Source organism: Geotrypetes seraphini, chromosome 1 (genome assembly GCF_902459505.1).
Source record: "Geotrypetes seraphini chromosome 1, aGeoSer1.1, whole genome shotgun sequence".
Taxonomy (NCBI): Eukaryota; Metazoa; Chordata; class Amphibia; order Gymnophiona; family Dermophiidae; genus Geotrypetes; species Geotrypetes seraphini.
Window position 1 is genome coordinate 475012993 of NC_047084.1, and position 14429 is coordinate 475027421.

The window sequence follows — 14429 nt, forward strand, 5'->3', positions numbered from 1 at the left end:
TCCTCTGTCTTGCTGCAATGTTTGTGCGGCCCCAGAAACATTTTTTTCGGCCAATGTGGCCCAGGGAAACCAAAAGGTTGGACACCCCTGGTCTAGAACAAGCCCTGTTGGACATGGGAGGGGCCTGCAAAGTGATGGACAGAACACCCAGACAGGGTACCTAAATAGTGGGGTACCATACAGAGCACTGCTATGAATCTCACAAACAGGGTGCCATGGCTTCTCCTCACTACAGCTCCCTTATAGGTGACGGTGAGCCCCCCAAACCACCTCCAGAATCCCCTAGACCCACTTATCTACCACCCCAATAGCCCTTATGGCTGCAGGAGTCACTTATATGCCAGTAAAAAAGAGTTTTGGGGGTGTATAGGGCAGTGCACATGTTTAAGTATCAATGCAGTGATTACAGGGGCTTATGGGCATGGGTCCTCCTCTCTATGGGTCCCTAACCCACCCCCAAGACGACTTAAGCTGCCTCTGTGCTGGACGACTAGGCTTTTCTATGCCAGGCGGCCAGGTGATGATGTTCTGGAGGCTGAATTTTAAAGTTGTTATTAAAATGTTTATGGGGAGGGGGGGGTCGGTGACCATTGGGGTAGTGTGTGTGGGTCTGTTTTATGTGTTTTCAGTGCATATCTGGTGAGTTTAGGTGGGTTTTTGTGACTTAGACCATGTTTCAAATGGTCTAAGTCACAACGTCCAAGTTCCGTCGATCGTGGGCTGTATCACTTTTGGTTATACATGCTGTACAACTAAATCTAAGTCGGCCCACGTCCCGCCCAACTCCCGCCCTCAACACGCCTCCCGAAACGCCCCGTTTAGCTTTGGACGTTGAGCGGCACTATGAAGGCGTAAGTCGTTTAGAAATACGTCCAAAACCCGGTTTGATTATCAGCACTTGGACGTTTTTCAGAAATGTTCGTCCAAGTGCAGACTTAGGCCGGTTTTTGGACGTTTTTCTCTTTCGATTATGAGCCCCATAGTGTTTCAGCTCACTTCATAGACTCAAGGGTACCTCCCGAGAGCACACTATCTGAGACTTTTTTCCTTCCCTTAATTGACACTGTTTTGCCAGGTATCTTTAGTATTGCTGGTGATTACAATCATACGCACATAATCCAATGACAAAATCACATATAATAACAAATTATAAAATCATCACTCTTTAGCAACTTGTTCCATTTTCTGTTCATATGCTTCATGGCATGAATTTTACTAATATCTAATATCTCTAAATTGCTGATTGGTTTTCTGGATTCTTTGCTTAATTTTGAAAAACAGATTAACTCTTTTTAAACTAAGGGCTCCTTTTACTAAGCTGCGCTAGCGGTTTTAGCGTGAGAGCTAGACACTAACACCTCCATTGAGCTGCCGTTAGTTTTTCCGCGTAGTGCGGGGGGGGGGGGGCAGTGCGCGCTAATCTGCAGCACGCACTAAAAACGCTACCGCAGCTTAGTAAAAGGAGCCCTAAGACAATTGTGATTGGTTCACAACTGTTTTTTTTCAGCAGTACTTCAGAGGGCTTGTTCAATCTACTGTTTTATATTGGCTGGATTATTGTAATTCTCTGAATTCTCCACATTCTGGGGTATCAGTAAAGATTATGAGGAAACTTTGGTTCAAAATACAGCTGAAAGGCTGATATGTTGGAGTCCAAAGTTTGATCATATTACTCCATTGTTGCTGTATTTACATTGGCTTCCTGTGGTCTTGCTTATTAAGTTTAAATTGTGTTGTTTTTGGATTTTTAAAAAAAATATCTTTATTAGCAATTGCAAAGGGAACATACAGCCAGAAGTGGATAAAGCAGAGACAAGCATAACAACCAGGGAGCTTAGCAGAGGTGGGGCGTTATGAAAAACAGCGCACCCCCAAATCTGGGAACCTTGCCCACCGGAGTTACTTAGCTCTCTGGCGGCGGGCCTTAACTTCATGCCATGGTTCAGAGCTGGAGATTGAGGACCCCATGCTTTGACTCTTATTGGAGTGGCTGCTGCTCTCTCCTTTTCGTTCTCCTGGGTGGTGCACTAGTGTGTTTGGAAGTTTAAATTGTGTTGCGTAGGAATATGCCTGAAAATTTTCCCAATCTAATCAGGTTTTTGAGTGGACAGATTGGAAATTGTAACTACAATTTTCCATCAATTGGGGGTGTAAAATATAAACATGTATGTCAAGGCTCTTATTGTTATTATGCAGTTGAGGTTTGGAATCTATTACCGTTGGTTATTTGTCTAATTTCTTCTTATAAAGTCTTTCAAAAGAGAGTTAAGGTGTGGCTTTTTTTGAAAAATATTTGAGATTAAAATAATGTGTCTAGATTAAATGGAATGTATCATTTACAGTACTCTCAGTTATCTGGCACCCATGGGGATTGGTAGATGCCGGATAACTGTAGTTTCTAGTTGCTTGAGAGTTAATGCTAAAAATAGTTTTGTCTTCCTTTCCACCTCACTCTCTTCTTCCCACCCTCCTTTCTGGTCTGGGCCACTTTCTTTCTCCCCTCCCTCCCCCCCCCACACTTATGGTTGCAGAATCCATCCATTTCCTTTCCCCTGCCTCTGCTGGACCCTCCCCCTTCCCCCCATCACTTCTGGTCCATCTCCCCCCAAGTCTGCCCTCCCTCCCTCCCTCTACGTGGATCTGGCCTCCTGGCCCCTCCTCACCCGAAGCGGCAGTGGTCCTGACCCACCAACTCCCCCTCCCTTACTTGAAGCTTCAGCCGGTCAGCAGAGGCAGCACTGTAAACAGGTTGTTCACAGCCAGCTCTGGCAGGGCCTTTCTTCTGCTGCGTTTAATTTCCACCATTATTTGATCTTTAGTTTAGAGTATTGTCTACCATTTTAGTGGTGGGATTTCTCCTTGTTATTTACACAGGGATATAAAACCCTATCATAGCATACCATAGAACATTCATACATGCCAAATATGTGCATATCTTACATGGCCCGTATTTTCTAGGGTATACCTAAAGATGGAATCTAGGAGAGTGTGGGCAGAGCACACATGCATAACTCATAAAACACTATACGTATTTAGGCATGAGCATATACACCAGCTCTGTGGATGGCGTTAAATATTTGCATCTAATTACCATAAATAAAACCCGTTATATTGGTGTTTTATAATGGAAAGTAAGCACCTTCTTTTCTTTATAGGATTGGTGCAACACAGGCACCTTCCAGGCAATACTGTACAATTAACATCACAGGGGTGATGGCGAGAGAGGGAGGGAGGGTGAAACTTCAGGCAGCCCCCCACCATTGGGCGGGTCTGGGCATTTTGCCGGCCTCGCTCAATGGTAGCTACGCCCCTGCTCGTTCTGTTATAACTCAGGCATTGGTCCTGGAGCAGAACGAGGGAGGATCTCCAAAAGAAGAGAGAGATAGCTGTTAACATTTTCATGCAGATAGAACGAAAAAATGCATTTTTGTTTAGGAGGGAACAGTAGGATAGGAGAATTGGAAAGCATTGAATTCTCTGTTGTATTTCTTTCAGTACTCAATCTGCAGTGAGCCTTTAATAGAGTTATCCAACCCTGGTGCTAGCGGATCTTTATTTTTTGTAACTAGTGATGATGAGTTTATCATCAAAACAGTGCAGCACAAGGAGGCCGAGTTCTTGCAGAAGCTGCTGCCAGGCTATTACATGGTGAGTGCCTCACAGTCCTCACTTATCCTGCCTTTTTCAGCTGCTGTTGACTCGTATCCCCTTATACCCTAAAATAAATAAAACTCCCTAATCTTTTATTTGTCCTGTTTATCTGTGTTGCATGGCCTGTCTATTGCTTAAGTTTAAGTAGCACTGTGCAAATAATTATCTGAGGACAAGCGGGCATAATATTTTTCAAAGGTGGGTGACGTCATCTAGAACCATCTCCTTCATCAAGTAGTTCTTGTCTGTATAGGCAACCAAGTTGCCATGTTTCCTCTGCATATACCTTTACTTCTCGCTACTATTTAGAACAAACCCCTGGAAGAGATGGTCTGTTCCTGAGCGCCAACTTTTCCTGCAGCCCACTTGGATTTTACCAGGCTCATTTTTCTCGTATATATTCTTTATTCTCATCCAGAGCTATGGTCCTAGCAGCTTGGGGCATGTGAGACTATTATGCCTGCTTGTCCTCGGAGCAGGTGTTCTCTGGGGACAGCAGGCATATAGTCTCACAACCTGCCCACCTCCCCCTGTTGGCTTCTTAGCTTTTTTTTTTTTTTTTACTGGACTGATGGTCCTGTGAGTTGACGTTGAGTAGTAAGGTACCAGCAGGCACGTGGCATGAGTACAACCCAAAAATTTCAAGCGACTGCACTTGGTAGTGTCCATACCAGATTCTGTGGATGATGTCACCCACATGTGAGAATATATGCCTGCTGTCCTCGGAGAACACCTGCTACAGGTAAAGTATCTTCGCTTTATTAATAATAGTAGAAGAATTTGTGAGCACGTTTAAGGGAACGTTCTATAAATGGTGTTTTAAAATTGGCCCTCAAGGCTATTCTATAATGGACGCATTACCTGTTGAAATAAAAAGTGCCTCCAGCCTGCCTCAATTTAAGAAGTTGATTAAAACCATGTTATTCGAGAGATGTTTCTCCTCAATGATTTTATTCTGAGATAAAATAATTAGTGTAATTCTTTCTTTGGTTTAATTCTAAATTTAGGGCTCCTTTTATGAAGGTTTTTAGCTTGCGCTACAATGCAGCGCATGCTAACCCCACGCTACACGGAAAATACTAACGCCTATGGAGGCGTTAGCGTCTAGCGCGCGTGGCATTGTTACGCGCACTGAAACCTTCATAAAAGGAACCCTTAGTTTCTATGTATTATTTGTGTTTCAGTATGTTATTTTTAAATTATATATCTTTTACGTTGTAACTCGCACAGGATTGTTGGATGTTAGTGAGTAATACATTTTTTTAAATAAATAGCATTGAGTGCCAATTTTGGCACCCAAATTTGGGTGCTAGGACTTACGCCTGCTGAAACCAAGTATAATTCCTAGCACCCAATTTGGGCGCTCTTTTCTGGTATTTCTAAGCACTGCGCAAATTTTAGAAATGTCCCTGACCCATCTGTTCACCTCCCTTGGCCACGCCCCCTCATGGGTTGCGTACTATGTGATTTGGGCACACATTTGTTATGGAATAGTGCCTAGTAAAATGTGCACCCGATTCCAAATGAGTGCCAATTAATGCCAGTTAGCACCCAATTATTGACACTAATTGATTCAACCAGTTTAATTGGACGCACGTCTTGGAGTGGTGCCCAATTTTTTTTATAACACTCAGTTATAAAAAACCAATTATATGTGTCCAGTGGAAGACTACTCATTAGTGACTATGATAACCACAACTCAGTGGAGAAGAAAAGCCTCAAAATATTACGGCAGCAATTTGCAAAGAGTAAAACAAAATTGCCTTGCTGTTATCATAGGCAAAAATTCTCCACATATAGTATCACCAATAGTCCCAAAATGAAATGGAAGCCGACCATGTGCAGAAACACGTAACGTAAAACATACCTCTTCACTTAACTCCCCTGCCAATGACCGATAAATTACAAAGAAATGTACAGTATATTGATACATGATCATCGTTATATGTCATGTTAAGAGTACTGTATTTTCACGCAGATAACGCGCACCCGTGTAAAACGCGCACACGGGTATAGCGCGCAGAAACCATGATTTTATGTACAAAAACTTTTGTATACCGCGCTCACGGGTATACCGCGCATGCTGCCCTACTGTCCTTTCGCCCGCCCCGACTCTCCTCTGGCCACCCCGACTCTCCTTTCGCCCTCCCCGACTCTCCGTGCGCTGTCCCGACTATCCGTTCACCCTCCCTGACTTTCCGTGCACTGCCCCGCCTCTCCGTGCGCTGTCCCGACTCTCCGTTCACCCTCCCTGACTTTCCGTGCACTGCCCCGACTCTCCGTGCGCTGTCCCGACTCTCCGTTCACCCTCCCTGACTTTCCGTGCACTGCCCCGCCTCTCCGTGCGCTGTCCCGACTCTCCGTTCACCCGCCCTGACTTTCCGTGCACTGCCCCGACTCTCCGTGCGCTGTCCCGACTCTCCGTGCCTGTCCCCCTTGAAGTCCTGTCCCCCCTTGAAGGTCTGCCTGTCCCCCTTGAAGGTCTGTCCCCATCCTGAAAGCCTGATGCCCCCCCTCCGACGTCCGATACATCCCCCCCCCCCGGCAGGACCACTCGCACCCCCACCCCGAAGGACCGCCGACTCCCCGACAATATCGGGCCAGAAGGGAGCCCAAACCCTCCTGGCCACGGCGACCCCCTACCCCCACCCCGCACTACATTACAGGCAGGAGGGATCCCAGGCCCTCCTGCCCTCGACGCAAACCCCCCTCCCTCCAACACCCGCCCCCCCCCAAGAACCTCTGACCGCCCCCCCAGCTGACCCGCGACCCCCCTGGCCGACCCCCACGACACCCCCACCCGCCTTCCCCGTACCTTTGTGTAGTTGGGACAGACGGGAGCCAAGCCCGCCTGTCCGGCAGGCAGCCAACGACGAAATGAGGCCGGATTGGCCCATCCGTCCCAAAGCTCCGCCTACTGGTGGGGCCTAAGGCGCGTGGGCCAATCAGAATAGGCCCTGGAGCCTTAAGTCCCACCGGGGGGCGCGGCCTGAGGCACATGGTCGGGTTGGGTCCATGTGCCTCAGGCCGCGCCCCCAGGTGGGACCTAAGGCTCCAGGGCCTATTCTGATTGGCCCACGTGCCTTAGGCCCCACCAGTAGGCGGAGCTTTGGGACGGATGGGCCAATCCGGCCTCATTCCGTCGTTGGCTGCCTGCCGGACAGGCGGGTTTGGCTCCCGTCTGTCCGGCCAACTACCAAAGGTACGGGGAAGGGGGGTGGGGGTGTCGTGGGGGTCGGCCAGGGGGGTCGCGGGTCGGCTGGGGGGGCGGTCGGAGGTTCTTGGGGGGGGCGGTCGTTGGAGGGAGGGGGGTTTGCGTCGAGGGCAGGAGGGCCTGGGATCCCTCCTGCCCGTAATGTAGTGCGGGGTGGGGGTAGGGGGTCGCCGTGGCCAGGAGGGTTTGGGCTCCCTCCTGGCCCGATATTGTCGGGGAGTTGGGGAGTCGGCCGGGCAAGAGGGCTTGGGCTCCCTCTTGCTCCGATCGTTGATGCGGGTGCGGGTGGGAGCGCGTGCGAGCGGTCGTTCGGGGTGGGGGTGCGAGCGGTCCTGCTGGGGGGGGTGAATCGGGCGTCGGGCGGGATGGGAACTATGTAAAAAAATTTTTGTATACCGCGCTCACGCGTATAACACGCGAGGGGTATGCGCAGTAGGTAAAAACGCGTATAACGCGCGCGTTATATGCGTGAAAATACGGTACTACAGGAGGTCCTATTATCCCCTCTTCTTTTCAGTCTCTGCATCAAACCAGTACTTGACATAGCCCAAAAATACCAAATCAAAATCCACTCCTTCACTGACAACATTCAATTGTACCTACCACTAGGAGCAAATCGCGACACCCAGACCACAACCCTGCACAACTGCTTATCCGAGATTAAACATTGGATGATCTCGAACAAACTTCAACTGAACACCTCCAAGACTGAACCACTGTGGATTAGGAAAGAAAAAGGCTTCTACACCCACCCTTCAACTACTTTGATGGCAAAAGACAAAGTACAGAGCCTAGGAATTACTCTCGACTTGAATCTATCGCTCTCCAAACACATCTCACAAGTAGTTTCTTCATCCTTCTACTACCTCCACCAGCTCTGAAAGACAAGAAACTACTTCACGGAACAAGACTTCACCCAACTCCTCTATGCCTTTGTCCTTATATGCCTGGATTACTGCAACGCTTTATTCAACGGTCTTACAGCAAAAAACACCAAACGACTACAGTGAGTTCATAATGCAGCAATAGGACTACTAAAAAACCTATAAGCACATGACCCTCAGTCTCTCTAGCACTGATATTGGCCCACTGGCTGCCAAAACCAAATGCTGCATTTTCAAAGGCCTGGTGTTGGCCCTCTACAACATGGCACCCAAATACTTCTCAGACAAACTTTCTCTCTACACCCCATAGAGAATGCTACGCTTCCAAGATGAAATATGCCTACATACACCATCAGGACATTTCCACCAACTCCAGACAACCGGAAAACGATCCTATTCCCATTTCTTACCAAACCTCTGGAACAGCCTACCTCCTCATATCAGAGCCCTTAAAGGACTTCTTAACTTTAGAAAAGCTGTAAAAACCTACCATTTTGCCTAGTCACTCCCTCAACCTTTCACCAGCATCAGTAAGTAATCCTATATGAAGATATATTGCAACACACTGTATATAAACCCTGCATCACTGTAAATATAAACTGTAACCCATTCTGAGCTCTTTGCGGAGGATGGGATGTAAATCTAATAAAATAAATAAAAACTTGTATTGAAAAATCTTTCATTGTAACTATGACAAATTTAACTGTAAACTGTTTATTATGGATATTGGTATTAGAGCCCTAGCATGTGACGAGTTAGGATAAAAGCTTGTATTGAAAAAACTTGTACTGTAAACTGTGGCAAATTGTAACCAGTTAACTGTATATTATGTATGTTAACCCGTATGTATGTTCTGGGGAGAATGGGATAGAAAAAAAAAATAATAATCTGCTGTGCACAGTAAGTTTGTTTTTCCCTGATGCAGCTGTTACCTACGTCAAAATGAGTTTCCTTGTCAGGAATTTTTCTGTGTTTTTTTTTTTTTTTTTTTTGAAACTAGAGGAAGATGTTGATTTTGAAGAATCCATAGCAATCTCCAGCGACAGCAGATAAGTTGCGTGCTTGTTCACATGGTCGGCTTCCATTTCATTTTGGGACTATTGGTGATGCCAAAGGTGGAGGGTTTTTGCCTGTGATAATAGCAATATAATTTCTCCATAAAAAAACTGCCAAAGAAACTTCAAAGGATACACAAAACATAAAGGAAGTAAGAAGGGTTCTCTGATGGGTTCAACCTGGTAATTGTGCACTTGAGTGAAGCACCACAAAACAATGATATAGATTAAATCATAAAATTTGTTGTGAAACGGGGTATCCTCAGTGTGAGAGGTCAGCGAAATGAAAGTGTAAACATTTAAATAATAATGAATAATTATCAATCACACACACAGGTGAACTATAAACCAGGAAAAAATCACTCTGAGAACCCCCCAGCCAGCTCCCAAAATTGTAAACTCAGACTTAGCTTGAAAATATGTCCGTTGGTCTTGCAGTCAACTAAGGGGTGGAGCAGTAGTCCAGCAGCACCTTGTAACCAGGTTCAACCAAGCCCGGTTTTGGAGACTCAAAGTCCCTTCATCAGGAACCCGTTGCCAGTAAAAAGGAGAAGGAATCACAAGTTGCCACCTAAGGCAAACAGTTGAAAGACCAAACCGGCGGAGAGGAGGGCAAGGCAGTTTTGTTTTACTGTGTGCAAATTACAGCCGTAATATTTTGAGGCTTTCTTCTCCACTGAGTTGTGTTCCCATAGTCACTAATGAGGGGCCTTCCACTGGACACAAATAATTTATTTTTTGAACTGAGCGATTCTCTTTTGCTTTGTGTTTGACCCAATTTTGAATGCCACCTGTGGAATCTGGCGGTTAATGTTTGTGATCTAGGATTATAGATTTTTGGGCCCCCATCCCAAGCACTTCTTAGTCAGGCTCATTATCAAAACGGGTGAATAGTCAACCTCTGTGGTTAGCATTGCTTTTAAATGCCGACCACAGCGGCTGAATTAAACATGCATATTCAGTACCAGTATCTGGATTACAGCCAGTTTGGAATATGCGTGCATTGCCATCCATTCCAGTGCTCTCCAGATTGCAGCTAAGCCATTCAACCAGATAACACCTGACAGTTATCCAGATAAATGGCTTGAAATATTGGCCTGAGAGTATGCATTTTCTCAGACTTTGTCATTAAATTAAGATTTCATCAAACCCCTCCTGAATCTGGGAGCTGCTGCTACTCAGGGAGTGTAATAAACCTGCTGCTAAAATGGAAATTGTCCAGGTCCATCTCCTTTCCGTACAGCAGTGATCCATCCTGTCCCCTAGTCTAATATTAACTCTGAGCCACGGTCTTACTTTGTACCAAATTGGAAAACAACAGGAAACAACACGTATATGGAAAAACCAACATACAGCAGGGAAACTGAGTGTGAACATTAATGTTTTGCTAAGTGTGATAAGGATTTGATTTAATCCATGCACTGTTTGCAGGCTATCCGCCATAGAGATATTTCAAGAGGGATTTTGTGATAAAACTGATAATCAAGTCAGCTTTGGAAACTGTGCATTCGGGGTGGGGTTCTGATTATATAAAGAGTGCCTAAATCAGTAGACACCACTGAAAACGGCACCTACGGCATGTCAATCAAAGTTAGGTGACATTTATAGAATTGTGCCTATTAGAGAATGACACGGTGACAAAATTCATCACCGTTCCCGTCCCCGCGGATAACCGCGGGAAATAATCCCATGTCATTTTTTAGTGTCTATTTCAACCTCAGTCCTTCTATGCCAGCATTCTTCAAAGCAAAACTTGAGGGTCAGTGGTTGTGGCCATTCATATTCTGATTCTTCCTTCGCTCTTTAAAGAATGATATGAAGATGGTTTCCCGCGGTTATCCGCGGGAACGGGAACAGTGATGAATTTTGTCACCGTGTCATTCTCTAGTGCCTATCTCAACTTAGGCACCAATAGGCATCATGTCAGGGGCTGGTATACGAGGTCTGTTCATAAAGTTCCAGGACAGTTTGAATTGTGTGCCAACGGGAAGTTCTTTTGAGACACACTAGGCGGCGTTGAATAGCTTGAAACCTCACGAATAACCTCCTTTTTTTCTATTTGTTGGAATCTGTTTTCGTCTCCGAGCTACATCGGTTTGTGTGAAAGCGTGTTTTCACGACTGGCTGTTTTTCATTATGTGCAACCTCAAAGAGCAGCGCTACAGCGTGAAGTTCTGTTTTAAGTTGGATAAGACCATTACAGAAACTTATGAAACGTTTAAAGTGGCTTATGGGACACATGTCATGAGTTGTGGAAGGTGTTTTGAATGTATCAAAATTTGCAAATTTTGCGCCAAAACACGATGACAGCTCTTCCCCAGCCACCTTACTCTCTTGACTTGGCTCCTGCTGACTTTTTCTTGTTTCCCATACTTAAATCCATGCTGACAGGAAAGCAATTCGACACCATTAAAGACATAAAGCAAAATTCAACACAGCAACTTTTGGCAATTCCTAAAGATGCGTTTAAGGACTGTTTTCAGAAGTGGAAATGACATTGGGAAAAGTATAAATGCACGGAAGGGAAGTACTTTGAAGGGGACCCAATGGAATAGGTTTTATATTAAGTTTTTATAAAATCAGTCCTGGAACTTTTTTGAACAAACCTCATATTAGGCTAGGATTTTCCTAAACTAATTTACCTTGTACCAGTACCTAACACAGCCACCTACCGACGCCTAAGTCATTCCACATCCAAACTCCACTCCTAACCACGCTCGCTGGTTTCCTTGTGAAACTTTAATTAGTCATTTTGATTGACTTTTAATGGTGTTTTCAATTATCATGTCATTTAAGCCAATTAGAAAATTTTACGTTGTGCGCAGAAATTGACTAGGAACAGTTGATCTAAGTGCCTACTGGCTCCTAGCCTTGGCGCCATTTATAGAATTGGGGCCTCTGTCATTCTCAGTTTTCTAAGTCAGGGGTAGGGAACTCCGGTCCTCGAGAGCCATATTCCAGTCAGGTTTTCAGGATTTCCCCAATGAATATGCATGAGATCTATTTGCATGCACTGCTTTCAATGCATATTCATTGGGGAAATCCTGAAAACCCGACTGGAATACGGCTCTCGAGGACTGGAGTTCCCTACCCATGTTCTAAGTGAAAGCAGGCAATTCTTTCACTTTGATACCTGGCATGAGTATAGAGTTTCTATGGATATTCATGTCCTGTTTTCATGAACAATGACAGGTATAGATTTGAAGATACGGTCTATACCAGACATGGGCAACTCCGGTCCTCAAGGGCTGGAGTTCAATCGTGTTTTCAGGATTTCCCCAATGAATATGCATACGATCTATTTGCATGCACTGCCTTCAATGCATATTCATTGTGGAAATCCTGAAAACTCAATTGGACTCCGGCCCTCGAGGACCGGAGTTGCCCATGTCTTGTCTATACACTTCCCCCTCCGAATCCGCGGTTTCAGCATCCACGGATTCGGTTATTCGCGATTTTTAAACAAAAAACATTTTAATTTTTCATGCTATTTTAAGCCCTGTAAGCCCCCCCTTAAGCCTTACCTGGTGGTCTAGCGCAGTGATTCCCAACCCTGTCCTGGAGGACCACCAGGCCAGTCGGGTTTTCAGGATAGCCCTAATGAATATGCATGAAGCAGATTTGTATGCCTGGCATTCCAATATATGTAGATCTCTCTCATGCATATTCATTAGGGCTATCCTGAAAATCCGACTGGCCTGGTGGTCCTCCAGGATAGGGTTGGGAACCACTGGTCTAGCGGGCTTTCGGAGCAGGAGTGATCTTCCCAGGCTCCTGCCCCGTGCACATCGCTCATAGGAAATGGCTGCCTTGAGCTCCCATAGTCTCTCAAGACTACGACGGGAGCTCAAGGCAGCCATTTCCTATGAGCGATCTGCATGGGGCAGGAGCATGGGAAGATCACTCCTGCCCCGAAAACCCACTAGACCACCAGGTAAGGCTTAAGGGGGGGCTTACATGGCTTAAAATAGCCGGGGGGAAGCGGGGATTAGGGGCAGAACCATCCCGAATATTATTTGCAGTTTTTTAACATTTGCGGGCCAGCTCTGCCCCTAACCTCCGTGGATACGGAGGGAGAAGTGTACACACATATTTGCCTTCTCGACCAAAGCACATCCCTGAGAACACCTTGCTGTAATGCTGCTAATGTACTCGCCTGTAGGCAGGGCTGCAGAGTTGGAGTCGGTAAAAATGTACCGACTCGGACCCCAGCCCTGGAGTTGTTGTTGGACAGTAGAATAGAAGAGTCTGAGTCGAAGGTTTGGTGTACCAACTCCACAGCCCTGCTTGTAGGCAAATTGAGGAAAGACAGTTCTTAGACTTCTAAGGTTTGCATTTAGATTACTGTTATACAGTATGTTTAAATATGTTCTCATCCTATGTAGAAATATACATAGACATATAAATAGAGAGACATAGATATTGAGTAGCTTGCTAACTCATTTCTGTCTACTTTTATTTTTGCTTCTGCTGTTTTAGAATTTAAACCAGAATCCCCGGACTCTCTTGCCAAAATTTTATGGGTTATACTGTTTTCAATCTGGGGGCATTAACATTCGGATTGTTGTAATGAACAATGTCCTGCCACGCTCCGTGAAAATGCACTACAAGTATGATCTGAAGGGCTCAACCTACAAGCGCCGGGCCTCTAGAAAAGAGCGAGAGAAATCCTGCCCTACGTTCAAGGACTTGGACTTCTTGCAAGACATGCACGAAGGAATATACTTCGATTTGGACACGTACAATGCCTTGATGAAAACTCTACAGCGGGACTGTCGTGTAAGTACACAACTTCCCCACCTCCTTACAGTTGGTGAAGTGGAATTACTGAACATGAAAGAAAATCTGACTGGAATTAGCACCTGAGCTCACTGTAGTTTTTGATACAGACACACACTAGGCAGTGTTCTGGGAAAGGTGTGTAAATAGACTTACTTTCAACATACTTTGCAACTTCCGTCACCCTTGAAGTTCTTTAACTGGTTTAATAGTTTTAAATATGTTTTAGGGAGCTAATTTAGCACAATGTCCCTTCTACAAGGGTTACTAAAATGCTTAAAACCTAGAGGTCTACAATACATTAAGCAAATGGTTTTCAGCAGTTTGCATGCTGGTTCTAGTGACCAGCTGCATAGTGGAAAGAAGAAGCTGTTCCTTTTGGGGGCGAGGTTGACCTTTCCCATTTTATGTGACCAAATGCATTTTCCCCATCTCTCTTTTTCAAATCTTTTGAACAAATGGAAGGATTTAGAGTAAGAGCATCATCTTTGGAAGCACTTCTCATGGCTTGCCTTTGAAGCCTGCCAAATCTTGCTAGTGGAAAATGAATGCCAGCTATTATTTTGAGACTGTCAGTAAGTAAACATGCAGCGTAGACCGCCTGTGAAGGGGTTGATCTAATATTCAGCTGTATGCATGGCCCACACTGTGTGAAAGCAGATCTCTGAGGCTGAGGATTGTCCTTCCTGCCATGCTGCTGACTGACAGAAAACCACCTCAGCATGCCATATTGGCAGGTGCTCCTTACTGGTGTCGAAGGGTTAATTGCAAAACTAGAGCCATCAGGCTGGAAAGGAAATGTGACATGCAGAAAAGAATAAGACCTGAGAAAAGTACTGTATTGGT

At 45.4% G+C, this 14429-nt stretch overlaps 1 protein-coding gene across 7 annotated transcripts in view; it reads left to right on the top strand.

The window, feature by feature from the left end:
* PIP5K1B (phosphatidylinositol-4-phosphate 5-kinase type 1 beta) overlaps positions 1-14429 on the top strand; it is a 257847-nt gene that overhangs the window by 213736 nt on the left and 29682 nt on the right. For 6 of the 7 annotated variants that reach the window (XM_033924911.1, XM_033924930.1, XM_033924921.1 and 3 more), the window contains 2 exons: positions 3496-3648; positions 13284-13583. In XM_033924911.1, the coding sequence (XP_033780802.1) occupies positions 3496-3648; positions 13284-13583 (453 nt within the window). The remainder of the gene's footprint in view (positions 1-3495; positions 3649-13283; positions 13584-14429) is intronic. The other variant, XM_033924953.1, reaches the window with a different exon arrangement.